The following is a 20,199-nucleotide window of genomic DNA, read 5'->3' as shown; positions in this document are numbered from 1 at the left end:
ACATTCCCACTTGGTTGAATCAACCCATTTATTACCCACTAATACTGAGTATTGGTATTTAATAACTGTATAACATTTTCTTCAGATTTTTTTTGTGTGTATTGAATATGGTTCATAAACTGCAAAATATGAAGCATATTATTGCAAAATATCATGTTATTTTATTCAAGAATTGCTTTCTACCTCGTTTTTGTTATTGTTTATCAGGTCAAATCAACGATGAAATTACCGGAAAAGATGAAAAGTCATAAAGTCATAATGCGTGTAGATAAAAATGTAAATAGAAAAATGGTTCTATGTTGTTCAATGTGAATGTGATTGTAGCTTTTATTTTTTTTAACGTTGTGCTTTTATGTGCTGAATGTTTATTTATTTTAACGACAAAATATTGAGTTTTGCACTATTGCCCGTGGAGCAATTTAAAAATATGAAATAAAGACGTCCCAAATCTAGTCTTTAAGACAATATGTCTATTTTTAAGCGTCTCAGTTGGACACGCACTGTGATGTCACACACTTGTTTATTTTCCCTACACACCCACACACACACACCCACACACGTACTACTACGGGTGGTTAATCATTAGCTCATAGCCGTTTCTAATTTTTTTTTCAAAGCTGCTTACATAATGTTTGCTGAAAAGGGCAATAAGAATAGCCGCGTTCCCTATAACGATAAATTCTCGTGGTTAATAATCGGGATTATAATATTGATCCAAAGACATCGTATATGTGATTTTGTTCAAAAACGGGCATCCTGACGGTGAAGCATTCGACGCCAATCACAGCGGAGCCTGACGCCACCTTAAAACGCGTGTGCGGTCGATTGGTCGCCGGTCTTTTGGTCGCCGGACGTTTGGTCGCGAACGTTTGGTCGCCCGGACCCAAACAACCGGCGACCAAACGTCCAGCGACCAAAAGTTTGGCGACAAAACAAGGTAAAACAACACAGTCTACGCATGAATAAAAGCCAACAATGGCCATGAGCAGTTTCACTGGTTTGTATGTATATGCGTTGTCCCTTTAAGAAGCGACGTCAGTCAGGGTCTTAACAAGTTCTCCAACCAAAAACAATAAAAATCCGGGAAATTTGGCACTTTTCTTTAGCCTAATAATTACTAGGGCATTAAGAATGACTAAATAGTCATTCGCAGTTTGTATTTAGGGAATTTGAGCAATGATTTAAAGGGTAATTATCACTTACCTTCCGGGCGACCAAAAGACCGGCGACTAATCGACCGTGTACCTTAAAACGTGGCACACTCACGTTTTGCAAAGGTACCCGGCAGTCAGTGACAAGGGACAAGATAAGTGGTCATAAAATAAAATGGTGATTTGCAGTAATCCCTCGAATATCGCGGTTAATGTAGACCAGACATGGCCGTGATATTCGAAAAATCGCAAACTATTATAACTACCTTTTTTGGCCATCACTGGCTACAGATGATCACGTGACATTGTTTGGCTAAGCAGTACGCCAGTCTTTACCAAACTACAGTGGTACCTCGGTACATACGAGCAATTTGAGATACGAGTAAAATTTCGGGCAAATATTTATCTTGAGATACGAGACAAATTTTGATATACGAGCAAACAGAGGCTGCTCATAAGAACATCATGGCCACTGTCTTTCCTGTCACAACTCACTCATGTAATGTCTCTACGAGCACTGGGCGGAGCCTTGAATTTTTTCATTTTTTTTCCCCGTTAGTCAGTGCGAATGGTGGAGCTTGTCCGCTAATACGAGAGGAGTATATACTACTTCTCGTTGGCAAGTGGTCGTGCGTTATCCTATTGTGAGGACATTTGTGTGCATCATTTTCTGAATATTTTGAAGGGAATACAAAAGCAAACGAACCTCGATAGGTTGCATCTGAAAGTCACGGTGGAGGCGGGGCCAATAGAGCTTCCTCACATCTTTCATACAAAATTGGGACCTATTTTAAAGGGTTTAGTTGGTAGTTGTGTTAGGACCGTGGAATGAATTAGATAATTTACATATAAAGTACACCTCTACTCACGAAATTTTCAAGTTACGCAAAAAGTCTTGGAACCAATTAATTTCGTAAGTAGAGGTACGACTGTATATGTTTTTTTCTCTTTCATTGTCCATATTTTTTTTATTTTTAGGTTGCATCTGAAAGTCAGGGTGGAGGCGGGGCCAATAGAGCCAAGAAAGGTATCAAAATTTCAAACAAAATTAGAATTAAGTTTAGTGTAAGGTTAGATTAAACTTATTTTTGTGTGTGTGCATCGTAATCCAAGTTCATTTAAATTTGTTATGTTACAAGCACGTTGCCGTGCAAAAATAGTTTTATTGCTCTTCATAAACTGTTACAATTATATTTTACCAACACCAAAAAGTTTTTTTAATGTTTCTTTAATTTACACCTTATACCTACATTTTTTAGCCGTGATACAGCAGGCTAATGAACATGCTAGTTGTAGAAAATGGGGCAAAAACGTTTTGTTTTTATATTTTTCAGCCATATTTTATTGGCCCCGTTCTATACAAAATTTAAAAAATGTCAAAATTTCAACATATTTTTCTGCAAACAAAATCTTTCCTCTGAGATTGCCGCTCAAGTGGAATTTCTGACGCAAAAACAGACTTAAAGTGCGAGTTGATTGACATTGAGTGATCTTACCTTCAAAGGGGGGCCGGCCAGGCCAGGGGGTGCCGGGGTCCAATTAAGATTCCTTTACGCGGGTCCCGTGTGAGAACTCCGGCACGTCGGGGCCTCCGGCGGACGCCTGATGTTTGGCTTCTCATGGGAGAGGCTCCGTTTTAGGGGGCCAGGGTGCGACTTTAGCACCCCAGTTCTCACCTGACGAGTCTGGGTCAACAAGGGGGAGGAGCCTCTCGCTTCAAACCGCCACACAGAGATTCCACCGTGTCAATGCATCTCACACACTGTTAGGAAATTTGAAAAGAAATGGAGGGACACGTATTAAAGCTAATGGAAGCTAGCACGTGAACAATTAGCATTTCAGGGCGTGTTCTTATTTACGTTTTTGACAATTCTCGGGTTGGTTACTGATTTGATAGATGCTTGAAGTGGACATTTTTATTTGTAAAAAGTGAAATGTTCGTAGGTAGCCCGGTGGTTGAGTGGTTAGCGCGTCGGGCTCGCAGTTCTAAGGTCGTGGGTTCCAAGCCGAGGTCGGTCCTCACTGTGTGGAGTTTGGATGTTGTCCCTGGGAGTGCGTGGGTTTTCACAAGGTACCCTGGTGTCCTCCCACATTCTAAAAACATGCATGCTAGGCTAGGCTAGCTGGTTGGACACTCTAAAACAGGGGTGTCAGACTCGGGTTGAAAAATCCAATACGGAAATAGGATTTAAACCCTCGAATTGTAAGTTATTCATTTGGAATTTAAATAAACTTGTCATACAAAATTCAGCAAGACGGGATCATTTCTCATGACACACCCGAAGATCCCGCGCAAAATAAAGATATGGAAACAAAAATTGCGTCATTAAGGAAACCGTGGAATTTTTTTCAGGAGAAAAAGTACCGCTGACGGTGGGATGGATGAGTCATGCTATTGGTTGGGTGTGTTATCAAACTTACTGTAATCTTTTTCCATGATGGCTCACGTTATTATGAGTATCGTGTTGATTTATATCTATCTATAATCCCAGTTTGAATAAATGACAAATTTAAAAATGCAATAGTTGGCAAATCCCTTTCAATCCAAAGTCTATTCAATTGAAATCAATACAAAGACGTGAGATTTGGTGTTCGGAAATCGCATTTTGAATTGAACACTTGCAATAAAACATTTCAAAATTCCAAGATGGTGATAATCCGTTTCATGCAAATAATATTAAGATACATATTATCCATATATTTTTTTAAAGTGGATTGAAAGGTTAGATTAAGGGTAGCAAACAAAGAGCAAAAAATATATTTCCCCTATATGATTGTTTTCCAATCCAATGCCTCATATTAAATGGGACTTTGACAATACCCACACTTTTTTTCTCAATTGAAAAAAAAACATGAAAAATAAGTAAAAAATGAAATAGTCAATACTTCCTTTCAATATCTAAATACTACCTTTGACCTTCCAATATGACAACACATGCCGCCACGTTGCCCTAAAATGAAATACCGTATTTACTCGCATATTAGCCGCCTCCGCGTATAAGCCGTACCCTTAAAATTGCCTTAAAATGTTTGAATATTACATTTTTTCTAGTATAAGACGCCCCCTGATTCACAATTTTAACCTTTTTTTAAAAAAAGGGAGTACAAATGTGCTCCTTTGACAGGAAAATCTGAAGAAAAATCATATTTCTGAGATATTGTATGAATCCAATGGATCATCTGCTGGAATGCACACTCAAAAAAGTTGTTGCCTGCATGTAGACAAATTCAAAAAGGAAGTCATGTGAGCAGTACAACCAGGAAGTGTGTCCATAGCGGTCTCGTTTGACGTCCATAGGTAAGATGGCAGCGCTCTGAGCGAGCAATGGCAGACATAAGTGATTTTATCTGTTTTATGCAAGATGAGTTTTTTCTTTTTTCTTGAATTTCATTCATAGACGTCAAAATAAACGTTGTTTAGCGTCTTATCTATTTCTCTTTTCTCTATTTTGAAATAAATAAACGTACTGGCCGCATTGTCTTGCGTTATGGCGTAATGGCGCCATGGTGTTAAGGGTGTCATAGTATTTCGTCTTTGTCACCTTGCAGTTTCTAATTTGTGCGCATATAAGCCGTGTCCTGGATTCAGTCATCATTTTTTGAATTTCAGTCATAGACGTAAAAATAATTTCTATTTAGCATTTTATCTGTTTATCTTTTTTCTATTTTGAAATGAATTGTCCACATTGTCTAGCGTTATGGCATATAAGCCATAGCTTCGATTCAGTCATCATTTTTTAGCGACAAATACGGCTTATATGCGAGAAAAAATAGTACTTGAATAAATATTAAAATAAAGCACCATTATTTCGCTGTTTTTCTTGTTTGAATTCATATTTGTTCCTGAATTACTCATCTGGCATAAATTTAAAAGCCTCATTACCAATAAAATTAAGAGTTCAAATACGGCTAAAATGCGAGAAAATATAGTACTTGAATAAATATTAAAATAAAGCACCATTATTTCGCTGTTTTTCTTGTTTGAATTCATATTTGTTCCTGAATTACTCATCTGGAATAAATTTAAAAGCCTCACGACCGATAAAATTAAGAGTTCAAATACGGTTTATATGCGAAAAAATGTAGTTCTTGAATAAATATTAAAATAAAGCACCATTATTTCGCTGTTTTTCTTGTTTGAATTCATATTTGTTCCTGGATTACTCATCTGGAATAAATTTAAAAGCCTCACAACCGATAAAATTCAGTGTTTCATTCACCCCCACTCGCCGAAACTGCGCATAACAAAAGCCAATCATCTCATGATAAGATTAAAGTGTCCCTGCCAAACTTATCTGGTGTAACTGTCAAAAATGCTGTCAATCAGCGACGCCTTGTTGATCCAATCCCAATTTTTTTGTGGGATTGTAAAAACAATAGCATTGTCGACTTTGCCAAAACCGCAACGGACGGTTACAAAGTCAACAGACGCTGCTTCGGGTGTATCCGTTTTACAACCTGTCCGACGGGTTAGCGAGCCGCCGGCGTTTGATTGGATGAGTAAGAAGGTCGCAGACTGTGACAAAGAGCAAAAATCAAAACAGAAGGAGCGATCACCTGTGTGGCTCATCACACCAGGTGGATATCTCATCGGCTCATTCGGGACTTTTACTGGGTAGCGAACATGTTTTCTTGTAGGAGTCACAAGCACAAGCAAATGATGTCATTTATTACTTTGTTTTTGGACTCTATAACTTCCTTTTTGGAGGCACGAGCAGAGGACTCAAAGACGTCATTTATAACTTCATTTGGTAGTTGTGGAAAGCAAGACAAACAGACTCAAGGGCAGTTTCTCAGTTACTTATTCATGTGACCACTTATTCATGTTCACTACTAATCTATGGTGACTACTTATTTGTTGATTATTTATTTATTATTATTTTCCACTTAGCACCTAATCAACACCTACTGCTAACCACTTTAGTCACTTGACATCTGACTACTTATTTATGTGACCACTTTTCCATGTTGACTACTTATCTATGTTGACAACTTATTTATTATTGAATATTTTCCACTTCTGCACCGAATCAAGACTTACTGCTAACCACTTTAGTCACTTGACATCTGACTACTTATTTATGTGACCACTTTTCCATGTTGACTACTTATCTATGTTGACGACTTATTTATTATTGAATATTTTCCACTTCTGCACCTAATCAAGACTTACTGCTAACCACTTTAGTCACTTTGCATCAGACTACTTATTTATGTTAACTAATTATCTATGGTGACTACTTATTTATTTCTTACTTATTTGGTGATCATTTATTTATTATTGTTTTCCACTTCTACACCTAATCAAGATTTACTGCTCACCACTTTAGTCACTTTGTACCGGACGACTTATTTATGTGACCACTTATTCATGTTGACTACTTATCTATGTTGACTACTTATTTTTTTTAATTTTTTTATTGATTATTTTCCACTTCTGCACCTAATCAGACTTACTGCTAACCACTTTAGTCACTTTGCATCTGACTACTTATTTATGTTGACTACTTATCTATGTTGACTACTTTATTTCTTACCTATTTGTTGATTATTTATTATTATTTTCCACTTCTGCACCTAATCAGACTTACCACTAACCACTTTAGTCACTTTCTATCTGACTACTTTTTATGTTGATTACTTATCTATATTGACTACTTATTTATTTCTTACTTATTTGTTGATTATTTATTTATTATTATTTTCCACTTCGCACCTAGTCAAGACTCACTCACTGCTTAACCACTTTAGTCACTTTGTATCTGACTACTTCATGTTGATTACTTATCTATGTTGACTACTTATTTACGTTGACTACTTATTTATTTCTTACTTATTTGTTGATTATTTATAGATTATTGATTATTTATCAGTTTGTTTGTTTGTTTGTTGTTGTTATTTGTGCACTTGCCTACTTATTTATGTTGTTGACTACTTATTAATTGATTATTTATGAATTATTCAGTGTTATTTATTGATTATTTATTTATTGTTATTTGTTCACTTCACTACCTATTTATGTTGTTGACTACTTATTACGTCACTACTTATCTATTGATTATTTATGAATTGTTCAGTGTTATTTATTGATTATTTATGAATAATTCAGTGTTATTTATTGATTATTTATGAATTATTCAGTGTTATTTATTGATTATTTATGAATTATTCAGTGTTATTTATTGATTATTTATGAATTATTCAGTGTTATTTATTGATTATTTATTTGTTTGTTGTTGTTAATGCGGACTTCCCTACTTATGTTTTTTTGATGACTTATGTCACTAATTTATTGATGATTTATGTATTATTCCTTGTTATTGATGGATTATTTATTTGTCTGTTTATTTGTGCACTTGGTGTTAAAGCTTTAAATCTCATTTTTAAATCTCATTTTACTTGTATAATGTCAATAAAAGCATTCAATTCAATTCAAATTAAATGGACGGAATGTCTTACATCTTTCCAACCTTAACATAAGCGGTTCAGAAAATGAATAAATATTATTTGTCATTAAAATATTACTGGTAGATTTAATAAATATGGACACCCCATTAATGTACACATTACCCAAAATATTTCGCATTAAACTTTTTGTTTCTGAAAATAATTCCTGCCATCAATACGGTAAACATTAACATTAACATAAATATAAATATATTCATTAATGTCTTTCTGTCCCTTATTAAATAAATCAAACTCAAATTCACCAGAAATTTGATCTCCCCGGGAATTCCCGTTAACACAATTCTAAAAAAAATGCCAATAAAAATTGTCTTCATCCAATAAAGGCCAAATAAAAAAAAAGTTTTCTTTCCAGTTTGATCAAATCATGCCCGGACATGCCTATCAAGGCCAACACCCACTTATCTCCCCCAATCCATTTTTTTTTTTTTTTTTACTGGATTGCCCTTTTGTTTTCTTTCATCGGCGTCCCCCAAGGATCCCCATTTGGCCCCAGAAAGGTGCGAAACGCCACACGTGTCCCCCCCAGACTCGTCTTTGGTCCCGCCAAGATTGATTTAGCAGACAGAGGCAACTCGCGGGAGCTGTGGGCGTGGCCTAGCCCAGCTGATTTCCCCACCCACGCACACGCCATGACACAGGCTGAAATGTGGGCCCACCCCTTTTCAAAAGACCCGAGCCGGCTAGCCGCTCCCTCATTCTGAGAAGAGCACGCGGCCGACCGACAGGAACCCGGCGGACTATACTTCAGCGCGATTCACTTTTTTTTTAAACTCCCGAGGACGCCAGCAGAACGGCATCATGGGAAGCGGCATTTCCTGCGTGCCCCAGCACAACTTGACCTTTTCCAGCAAGAGTTTTATCCGCAGGAACAGGTAGTTGAACGCCATTTTTTCTAAACTGAGGGTGTAAACTTTTATATTTGCATAGTTGGTCGCCTTCTGACAGATTTGGGTTCGAGACCTGAGCCGGATTTGTGTGTGTGTGTGTGTGTGTGTTGACGATCCGGTTACAGTTCGCTTCCTCTGTTAAGATGATTTGCCAGCTGTCAAAAATTGGGGTGACCCGACAGCAAGGACCGGGATTTGAACCATTTGCGAATTTAGCCGTCAACAATTCATATTTTTTAATGTTATTCCTTGTGAGCCAAAGTTTAAAAGTCAAGTTAGTCTTTTTTTTTTGGTCATTTCATCACTTTTAAAGTAAAAATAAGTCTGGATTATTATGACAACATTGTTACGCTATTGCTAATCAATGAGTTTCAATGGCAGTATGCGTAAATTAGATTATATTAGATTAGATTAGAACTTTATTTCATCCTGTATTAGGGGAATTTCCTTGGTTGCAGTAGCAAAACAGACACAGAAGACATTGTAGACCTAGTTTAAAAAAACTGGAGCCACACATAGGAAATCCACAAGGTGGGGACCTTCTGCAGACTGAGACTGAGACTACCGTCAGTAGTCTGGAGGTTTTAAAGATCATCGTCCTTGCCTAGATCCTCTTAAACTGTAAAGAAGACTAATGAAAAAAAATATGATTAAAATGTCCACGTGACGCTACTATTGGTGCGTTCAGGAGTCGGCTCTCTCACCAGCGGTTTCCACATTTTAGCCCATATTTTTGCAAATAATAAATAAAAAAATAAATGTATTTATATACATATATTTTCTTTCTATATAAAATCTATATATATATATTTTTTAATTTATTTTTGTATTTATTTATAATATATATATATAATTTGTTAAAAAATATTTATGTATTTATTTATAATATACTTATATATATATATTAATTTATTTTTGTATTTATTTATAATATACTTATATATATATATATTAATTTATTTTTGTATTTATTGATAATATACATATATATAATTTGTTAAAAAATATTTATTTATTTATCTATAATATACATATATATTAATTTATTTTTGTATTTATTTATAATATACATATATATATATATAATTTTCAAAAAAATATTTATGTATTTATTTATAATATATACATATATATAAATATATTTTTTTAAATTTATTTTTTTATTTTATTTTTTTGTACCCAGCCAAACTATGAAAAAAGGTGTGATTTATAGTCCGGAAAATACGGTCTTCAAAATTTTTTGGTGGTGATAGTTTTTTTTTCCCATTTTCTCTCTGTTCTGCAAAGTTTGTTTAAATAGTTTAAATACATTTATATAATACCTTTGTCAGGCATGAATACAATTTTTAATTCCGATGAATCACATCAATTTCCAGTGAACTTCCTATTAATCATTATTGAATTGAATGCTTGAATGCAAGTATAATGACATTTAAAGCTCATATTGAATGACTGTTTCCTGTTTAACGACGTCGGTAGGCGTCCAATCCAATTTGACTGGAGGCCTGGCAGCGGTCCCAGCCCTCCTAGTCAAATACAATTGGGCGTCCTTTGCTCTTGATGAGTTCATACTTGAATGAATAGGGTGAATCACTTTGAAAAAAAATAAAAACCTCCTTTTTCATTCATTTTTTTAACCCAATTCCCAGTCCACTCTTTAAAAAAAAGGATTTCAAATTGCCTATGGCATACTTTAATTTTTTTGAACGTGCTATTTGGAGGAAAAATAAAGTTTGGACACCCTTGCTTTTTTTGTCTGGACATGCTCGCGTTGGATCGGGAACATCTGACTCTAATTACCAGCCATTCTTTTAGTCGGTACTTTGTGATGATTCAGGTTCTGGTTTAGACAAAAAAATACCCGGAAGCATTCAATGTGGTTTCGATTTATAAACAAGCACACACACACCACACACACACACACTAAGCGGTTACACACACTTTCCACGTTGGATAAACGGCCTTACTATCATACCTGTCAACTTATACGTTTTTCTCGTCTTTGATACGTTTTTGAACATTTCAAATGGTGTCAAAGTGGCGGCCCGGGGGCTAAATCTGGCCCGCCGCATCATTTTGTGTGGCCCGGGAAAGTAAATGATGAGTGCCGACTTTCTGTTTTAGGATCAAATTCAAATGAAGAGTATAGATGTATTTTACATTTCCTGATTTTCCCCCTTTTAAATCAATAATTGTAATGTTTTATCCATTTTTTCTGTGTTTTTAGTTCAAAAATCATTTTGTAAAAATATAAAAATATTTTCTATTTTCCACTTTAATATGGAACATAATGATTAAAAGATATTTCCCTTACTAAGAAATAAATCTTAAATAATCACTTTTTTAGATCTATTAAAAATGGAATATTCAGGGATTTTGATCCAGTTCTTTTAATCCATTTATTAAAAAAATCTAAATATTATATCTAAAATGGTCCGATGTATATCAAATTTCCTGATTTTCCCCCTTTTAAATCAATAATTGTCATTTTTTAATCATTTTTTCTGTGTTTTTAGTTCAAAAATCATTTTGTAAAACCCAAAATATTTTTTTTAAGCTAAAATAAACATTGTTTTAGATCTATAAAAAACTGAATATTCAGGGCTTTTAATCCAGTTCTCTTAATCAATTTATAAAAAAATCTAAATATTATATCTAAAATGGTCCGATGTATATTACATTTCTTGATTTTCCCCCTTTTAAATCAATAATTGTCATTTTTTTAATCCATTTGTTTTCCAAGCGCTTTGCCACAAAATTGCCATACAATGTAATATTCAGAGAGAAAAATGAATATGAATATAACAAGATTAAAATTGAACTATTACAAGGTTAAAATGAAAATATGATGAACGTTAAATTCCAGATTCAAATTGTGAAACAGTCAATTTGTTGCTTATTTTTCTTTAACATGAACGTACATAAAGTCTATGTGATTACAACATTTTTGGGGGGCGTCATATTAGGAAATTTAAGTCATATTTGGAGAAAACTCATAGATTTATGCAATTAAAAACATGACATGGCATGAAGTTGTTTAGGGTTCGCAGATATTAACTTTTGGTGACATTAGGTCGGTGCAAAAAATTAGAATTTTGAATCATTTTGGAGGTTTATGTGATTCCTGCCAATAAAACTTTGATGAGAATGACTATTATTAATAAAGTGGACATAGTTTAAAATGAAAAGATTTTCAGATGGTCAACAAACAAATTTAAACTGACAGCTAAAGAGTCACATGATCCGTCAAATACCACAGCAAAGATTCCCGGATGTTAGCCAAGCATTGTTTTGAATAGGCTCCGCCTCCAAATTGCATCCGGGGGGGGGGGGGGATCGGGATCACACTTCTCGTGGTTAAAAATAAGCGGCGATTTAGTGGGAAAACGTAGGTTGCCTTTAAATGATTGACGGCGGCCAATGACTTCCCGATGAGACGGGATTCGATTCCCAGCGCGCCGACAAAGGCCCGCTTTGTCTGGGACGTAAACACGTGTGGACAGATAAGCAGATGAACTCCAAAGTGAGACGCCGGAGCGCTTTATCAGTTCGGCGAGGGTGCTTCCACGCCGGCATGTGACGCTAATTGTAACGGACGAGGGGGGGGGGGCATGCCAAACAAAGGCCATCGTTGAATAGTCAACACACACACACACACTGGGAGTCGATTCTTATAATTAGTTGAATGTCAGGCGCAGATAAAATGAAGACAAAATGAAGAGCTTGGTCTAAAAAGTGCTGAGGAAATCTTAACGGTTTAAACGCGGGAATTGTGTCGGTGAATTCTCAAAGGCGAGGGTGTCCAAACTTTTGACCCCGAGGCCCACTTTTAGAAAACTCAAATGAGGCAAGGGCCAACTTAAAATCCTTTCTTTTGAATAAAAATACTTTGCATTTTTTATTTTTTTTACTCATTTTACTTATTTTACTCATTTTACTCATTTTACTCATTTTACTCATTTTACTCATTTTACTCATTTTGCTTATTTTGCTTATTTTGCTTATTTTGCTTATTTTGCTTATTTTGCTTATTTTACTTATTTTACTTATTTTACTTATTTTACTTATTTTACTTATTTTACTTATTTTACTTTACTATTTTACTTTACTATTTTACTTTACTATTTTACTTTACTATTTTACTTTATTATTTTACTTATGTATTTTAATTATTTTACTTATTTATTTTACTTATTTTACTTATGTATTTTACTTATTTTGGATTGGATTGGATTGGATGACTTTATTCATCCCGTATTCAGGAAATTTAGTTGTCACAGTAGCAAGAGGGTGAGAATACAGACATAGCAAAAGACATTTTAGACATAAATAAATAGGTAATCAATAAGTTAATAAATACATAAATAAATAAGCGTGTTGCTGAAATATATATATATGTATACATATACGTGTACATACACATATATTCATACGTGTACATACACATATATACATACATACATACACGTATATACATACATACACACATATAAGCACATATATACACACATGCACATAGATGCACATGCATGCAATTTTACTAATTTTACTTATTTAACTTATTTATTTTACTTATTTTACATATTTTTCATATTTTTCTTTTACTTATTTCACTTATTTCACCTATTTCACCTATTTCATCTATTTCACATATTTTACCTATTTCACCTATTTCAATTCATTTAATTCATTTAATTCATTTAATTCCTTTAATTTGTTTAATTCATTTATTTTATTTATTGTATTTATTGTATGTATTTTTACATTTATTTATATATTTATATATTTTTTATTTATATATTTATATTTTTTTATTTATATATTTATGTATTATTTATTTATATATTTATTCATATTTTTTATTTATATATTTATTTGTATATTTTTTATTTATATTTTTATTTATTAACTTATATATGACTTATCTATGTCTAAAATGTCTTTTGCTGTGTCTGTATTCTCACCCTCTTGCTACTGTGACAATGAAAATTCCCGAATACAGGATGAATCAAGTTATCTCATCTAATCTAATTTTATTTTACTGCTGACCTTTTCTGGTCTGCAATATGTCATGGAATTGAAAATATAGAACACAAGCCATACTGCTAAGATCTTAGGGAACGCCTCTATAAACAGGAAATGTCCCGTCAAACTGCGACGGGGAAGCGGCCGATAAACAAAAAACAAAAAACTAAAGCCTTTCCCTCCCTTGAGCAGCAGTCGGCTCTTTCGCAAGAAGAACCCGCAAGAGGGCCAGGAAAAGTCCAACAGCATCATCAACATCCTCTGCACCGTCACCCCCAGAAAGGTAAGGCCTTCGTGGGACCCGCCAGCCACGTCGGCGCGACTTCGGCATTAAACCGGGAATCCCGTTGCAGGAAATGTCCCCGAAAGACTTGCAGACCATCGAGAACATCAAATGGGACCCCCCGTTCCCGTACGACCCGGCCAGCGGTTGGAAGAAGAGCAGCATCAACGTCAAGAATTACGGCCGCTTGATTCACACCTCCAAAGTTCGTTTCCGCTTCCCGCACTGCCAGGTGAGCGCCGCCATCTTGTTATCCTTCCAGGGTTCGACCTGAACTTTTTAACCCATCTACAGTAACCCCTCGAATATCGCGGATATTGTAGATCATCGAAAAACCGCAAAGTAGCATCACCCCTCTTGTTACGTACGACCCGACTACAGCGTGACCCCGGACGATTCGCCGACGGACAGTTCGCCGAACGGACGTTTCGCCGAAACGGGATTCGCGCGCTCGCTCCGCCCCCGGATCGTGTGTGTGTGTACATGTTTTTCAACCTCGGCCCGCGGGCCATATACGGCCCGTTACAGATAACATTCATTTAGGAATAACAAGGGCATGTACTGCCCCCCGCTGGACATATTTCTAAATACAAGTATGTACTATTTTTTTTAATTTTATCCTTGCGTTTAAAGTAGTAGCCATTTGGACACACAATTTATCAAAGCTGGGGATTGATGTCTGACACTGAGAAAAACAACAACACTAGAAGACTTATGTGAAATTCTAGAGAACAATACCTGAAAATGCCATCGGAACATACTTACTTCTAGTTTAATTTTAAATAATTTCCCATTATTTTAGGAAATATATATTCCAAATGATTTGCTGAGAACCTTAATTCAAAGATTAATCTCAACGTTTTCTATGATGGTGTAAGTTTTCTGGAGTAGGATTTCTGGATTTACAATTTCATTACAGTAGTACTTACTGTTACTACTACTTTATTTTCTCTATTTCTTCTGTTACGTACTGTTCTGCATTATCTCCAAATGGCTACTACTTTAAACGCAAGGATAAAATAAAAAAAAATAAAAAAATTGGCAGCACATTGTAGTGTAGTACGTACTTGTATTTAAAAATATGTCCAGCGGGGGGCAGTACATGCCCTTGTTATTCCTAAATGAATGTTATCTGTAACGGGCCGTATATGGCCCGCGGGCTGAGGTTGAAAAACATGTACACACCATCCGGGGGCGGGGCGAGCACGCGAATCCCGTTTCGGCGAAACGTCCGTTCGGCGAACTGTCAGTCGGCCAAACGTCTGTCGGCGAAACGTCCGTTTGGCGAACTGTCCGTCGGCCAAACGTCCGTCGGCCAAACGTCCGTCGGCGAAACGTCCGTTCGGCGAACTGTCCGTCGGCCAAATGTCCGTCGACCAAACGTCTTTCGGCGAATCGTCCGAGTGCCTACTACAGTGGTACCTCGAGATACGAGCTGAATTCGTTCCGGTACCGAGCTCTTATGTCGATTTATTCGTGACTCAAATGAAAGTTTCCCATAGAAATGAACTAAAAACAAATTAATTGGTTCCAACCCTCTGAAAAAACATCTAAAACAGGATATTGGATTGGAAAAACATTTTTATTTGGCGACCAAAAGATCGGGGACCAATCGACCGTGTACCAAAAAGAGGCAACCCGGGAGAAGAAAGGTATCAAAATGTCAAACAAAATTACAATTAAGTTTAGTGTAAGGTTAGATTAAACTCATTTTTGAGTGTGTCTGCATCGTCATCCAAGTTCATTTCAATTTGTTTATGTTACGAGCGCGTTGCCATGCAAAAAGTCTAATTTTAGTACTATTAAACACATTTTAGTACTATTAACCCACTAGTTATTTGTTACTTTGTTAATAGATGGCGAATTAGAACAAATCAAAATGTTTTTCCAATCCAATATCCTGTTTTTGGTGTTTTTTCAGGTTTGGAACTAATTAATTTGTTTTATAGTTCACTTCTATGGGAAACATTCATTTGATTTACGATGAATTTAACATACAAGCTCAGTCCCGGAACGAATTAAGCTCATATCTCGAGGTACCACTATACTTATATAGTCGGTAATGTCAAGCCTTGCCTTGCGATAACACCATACAGAAACGCGGTGACGAAACCAACGTGGTTTTTACCTGGGAATGAACCAATGGGTTTTTCGGTCTGTTTGGACATGTTGGCCGAGTGGCAATTGTGAAACGCCTCTTTTGGAAAAACCTTAAAGGAAAAAGCGGGTTTTGTGATCCCACGTACGGAAGCTAAATTTGCCAGCGCTGACACAAGAGTTCCAGAATGGAAAGAAGGAATTGTCTAAAAAGTACAGAAGCTTTCTTTGGAACTATTGAGTAATCGATGAAGAATTCAAAGGAGTGCGAGGAAAACATCCAAGAATGTTGTGGGAATCAAATGATTTCATCCAAAGATAAACCACGCAAAGATTTCTCTCAAGGCATTTTGATGAATTAGCATCTGACGCAACATTTAAAAAATGTTTTTTTATCTTAGTTTAGTGCGTGACGCTGCAATAAAATAAAAATAAATATCCCCATATATAAAATAAAATGAATCATAATGGTATACCGTATTTTCTCGCATATAAGCCGTATTTGTACCTAAAAAAATGATGACTGAAATGTGGGTACGGCTTATATGCGCATAAATTAGACTTGACATGCACGAAACTGCAAGGTGACAAAGTCCAAACGTCGTAACAATGCGGCCGATATGGTCATTTATTTTAAAATAGAGAAAAGATAAACAGATAAAACGGTAAACTAAATTTATTTTGACATCTATGAAAGAAATTCAAGAAAAAAAAACATATAATGCATAAAACAAGAAAAACTCGCTAACTTGTTCCGGTACTCGGATGTTTGGTCACCGGGACGTTTGGTCGCCCGGACGTTTGGTCGCCCGGACGTTTGGTCGCCCGGACGTTTGGTCGCCCGGACGTTTGGTCGCCCGGACGTTTGGTCGCCCGGACGTTTGGTCGCCCGGACGATTGGTCGCCGGACGTTTGACAACATGACAGAGAGTTTACTGTTGAAACCAGCTCTCAAAATTATATTCATGAGAGAGAGAGTTTAATATCTAACTATCTACTGTTGAAACCAGCTCTCAAAATTATATTCATGAGAGAGAGAGTTTAATATCTAACTATCTACTGTTGAAACCAGCTCTCAAAATTATATTCACCCGGGCGACCAAACGTCCGGCGGACAAACGTCCGGTCGACCAAACGTCCGGCGGACAAACGTCCGGTCGACCAAACGTCCGGTCGACCAAACGTCCGGTCGACCAAACGTCCGGTCGACCAAACGTCCGGTCGACCAAACGTCCGGTCGACCAAACGTCCGGTCGACCAAACGTCCGGTCGACCAAACGTCCGGTCGACCAAACGTCCGGTCGACCAAACGTCCGGTCGACCAAACGTCCGGTCGACCAAACGTCCGGTCGACCAAACGTCCGGTCGACCAAACGTCCGGTCACGACTTGTTCCTGCCATTGCTCGCTCAGGGCGCCGCCATCTTACCTAAGGATGACAAACTAGACCACTACGGACACACTTCCTGGTTGTACTGCTCACATGACTTCCTTTTTGAATTTGTCTACGTGCAGGCAACAACTTTTTTGAGTGTGCAATCCAACAGACAATCCTTTCGGTTCATACAGTATCTCAGAAATACCACTGGGATGATTTTTCTCAAGATTTTCCCTTCAAAGTAACACATTTGTACCCCTATTAAAACCATGAATATGGAGGTGAAAATTGTGAATGAAGACGCGACTTATACGAGGGAAATTGTCAAATTCAACGATTTTAAGGCGATTTTAAGGGTACGGCTCATCCGCGGAGGCGGCTAATATGCGAGAAAATACGGTAAATATTGATATTTATCATTCATTTTTCATACCACTTATCCTCACAAGGCTCGCGGAGGGTGCCGGAACCTCTCATCCAACTACAGACACCCTGAATGGGTTGCCAGCCAATCGCAGAGCACAAGGACACAAACAACCATTCACTCCTACACTTATACCTAAGGACAATTTAGCGTACAATTAGCTTAGCATGCATTTTTCGGTGATGTGGGAGAACATGCAAACTCTACACAAGAAGCCCTGAAACTGGAATTGAATAATTTATCTATGTAATTGTTACGTCCTGAATGGAAAGTAAGATTTAATTATGGTGTTTTTAGATTACCATGTCTAATTAAATAACGAAAGACCAATTAGCGCAACGAGTCTAACTTGATTTTTTGACTTCTCTGCAGGATGTACACGATTGTTACCTGGATCTTTTTCAGACACACCTCCATTTTGTGTCAAACAACACGCCTGGACTGACATACCAGGTGAGTTGTTGTTTTTTTCCCTTAAGGCACATGTGTCAAAGTGGCGGCCCGGGGGCCAAATCTGGCCCGCCGCATCATTTTGTGTGGCCCGGGAAAGTAAATTAGTGCCGACTTTCTGTTTTAGGATCAAATTAAAATGAAGAGTATAGATGTATATTACATTTCCTGATTTTCCCCCTTTTAAATCAATAATTGTCATTTTTTTAATCCATTTTTTCTGTGTTTTTAGTTCAAAAATCATTTTGTAAAACCTAAAAATATATATAAAAAAGCTATTATAAACATTGTTTTAGATCTATAAAATACTGAATATTCAGGGCTTTTAATCCAGTTCTTTTAATCCATTTATAAAAAAAAATCTAAATGGTCCGTTTCACGTGAAATCAAGTTGACGTTAAAGCGGCCCGCGAACCAACCCGAGTCTGACACCCTTGCCTTAAGGCGATACGCAACATTTATTATATAAATGATAGGGATGTCCCGATGAAATATTTTTGCACGAGAGTCGAATAGCCTAATTTGGAAAATATACCGATAACAATATTTACCTTAACGTCAACTTGATTTCACGTGGGCCGGACCATTTTAGATATAATATTTAGATTTTTTTTATAAATGAAATAACTGGATTAAAATCCCTGAATATTCCGTTTTTTATAGATCTAAAACAATGTTTATTTTAACTTTTTAAAATATATTTTTAGATTTTACAGAATGAATTTTGAACTAAAAACACAGAAAAAAATGGATTAAAAATTACAATTATTGATTTAAAAGGGGAAAAATCAGGAAATTTAATATACATCTATACACTTCATTGTAATTTGATCCTAAAACAGAAAGTCGGCACTCGTCATTTACTTTCCCGGGCCACACAAAATGATGCGGCGGGCCAGATTTGGCCCCCGGGCCGCCACTTTGACACATCTGCTGTATATCTAGAATTTTTTTGCCTTATACTTATGGATCAGTGTTATCTTAATTCATTAACTTCCGTAGAAAAACATTTGAAAAAAAACACGCTTTTTTACCCGATTCTGAGACGCTATTGGGCCTGATTTCCGATAAATTCCAGTCCGATTTCCGACAAATTCCGATCCGATTTCATATTAGCCACATTCCTAGTTAGCATAAGCTTAAGTACCCGTGGTAACGCGAAATAACGACGCAACAAGGAAGGGCGTGTCATCCGGAATGCTTGCATTCGATTGGCTAAAACAGTCCAAACACAAACAAAATGGCTGCCATTCCGAAATAATAAATCCTATGTTGCCTGCCCTTTTTAAACTGAAGTACTTTTGTTCCCTCCCTCGAATTCATCCTTAAAGCGATACGTCAGCATTTTTTTTTAACAAGGTTTCAAGTTCGCTAGGATCAGAGGTTGGTTTTGCACTATCATAACTTTCGACATACGTATCCTGTCAAAACCGGCAGCGTGTTGGTACACAGAGGGGGTGCTTATGTTTCTTCACCTGTCTACCAAAGCGTGAGCTGTCATTAATCATCAGCCAGCTGTTGGGCCAACGTACATGTGGTGGCACGGCATTTACAAGGCGCGCTTGGCAGGAAATCTGCTTGGGTTTCAAAAACAAAACATTTTTTCGATGTAAGATGTTCCCGAAAGATTACAATATAAGCAGAAAATTATCGGATATTGTCGCAGATACGCCATATTTGTTGCTCAAAAAATGTTGACTGAATCCAGGGTACGGCTTATATGCGCATAAATTAGACTTGACATGCACGAAACTGCAAGGAGACAAAGACGAAATACTATGACACCCCTAACGCCATGGCGCCGTTACGCCATGACGCCATAACGCAAGACAATGCAGCCGATACGGTTATTTATTTCAAAAGAGAAAATATTTTTTAAATTATTTTTTCATTATGTTTCTGAATGAAATTCAAGAAAAAAATAAACTGAATTTTGCATAAAACGTAAAAAAACGTCCCCACTTGTGCCTGCTATTGCTCGCTCAGGGCGCCGCCATCTTACTGAGGGATGACAAACTAGACCGCTACAGACAAACT

The 20,199-nt window shown here is 36.5% G+C and overlaps 1 protein-coding gene across 1 annotated transcript in view; it reads left to right on the top strand.

Annotated features, from left to right (window-relative positions):
- Positions 1-8,328: 8,328 nt before the first annotated feature.
- The window catches only part of plekhn1 (pleckstrin homology domain containing, family N member 1), a 33,731-nt gene continuing 21,860 nt past the window's right edge, over positions 8,329-20,199 (top strand). The window contains exons 1-4 of the mRNA XM_077610975.1: positions 8,329-8,491; positions 13,724-13,814; positions 13,885-14,046; positions 18,085-18,165. Coding sequence (XP_077467101.1) covers positions 8,418-8,491; positions 13,724-13,814; positions 13,885-14,046; positions 18,085-18,165 — 408 coding nt within the window. The 5' untranslated portion in view covers positions 8,329-8,417. The remainder of the gene's footprint in view (positions 8,492-13,723; positions 13,815-13,884; positions 14,047-18,084; positions 18,166-20,199) is intronic.

Source organism: Stigmatopora argus, chromosome 1 (genome assembly GCF_051989625.1).
Source record: "Stigmatopora argus isolate UIUO_Sarg chromosome 1, RoL_Sarg_1.0, whole genome shotgun sequence".
Lineage (NCBI taxonomy): Eukaryota > Metazoa > Chordata > Actinopteri > Syngnathiformes > Syngnathidae > Stigmatopora > Stigmatopora argus.
Note: the sequence above shows the minus strand (reverse complement) of the source record. Positions and strands in the feature narration are given on the sequence as shown.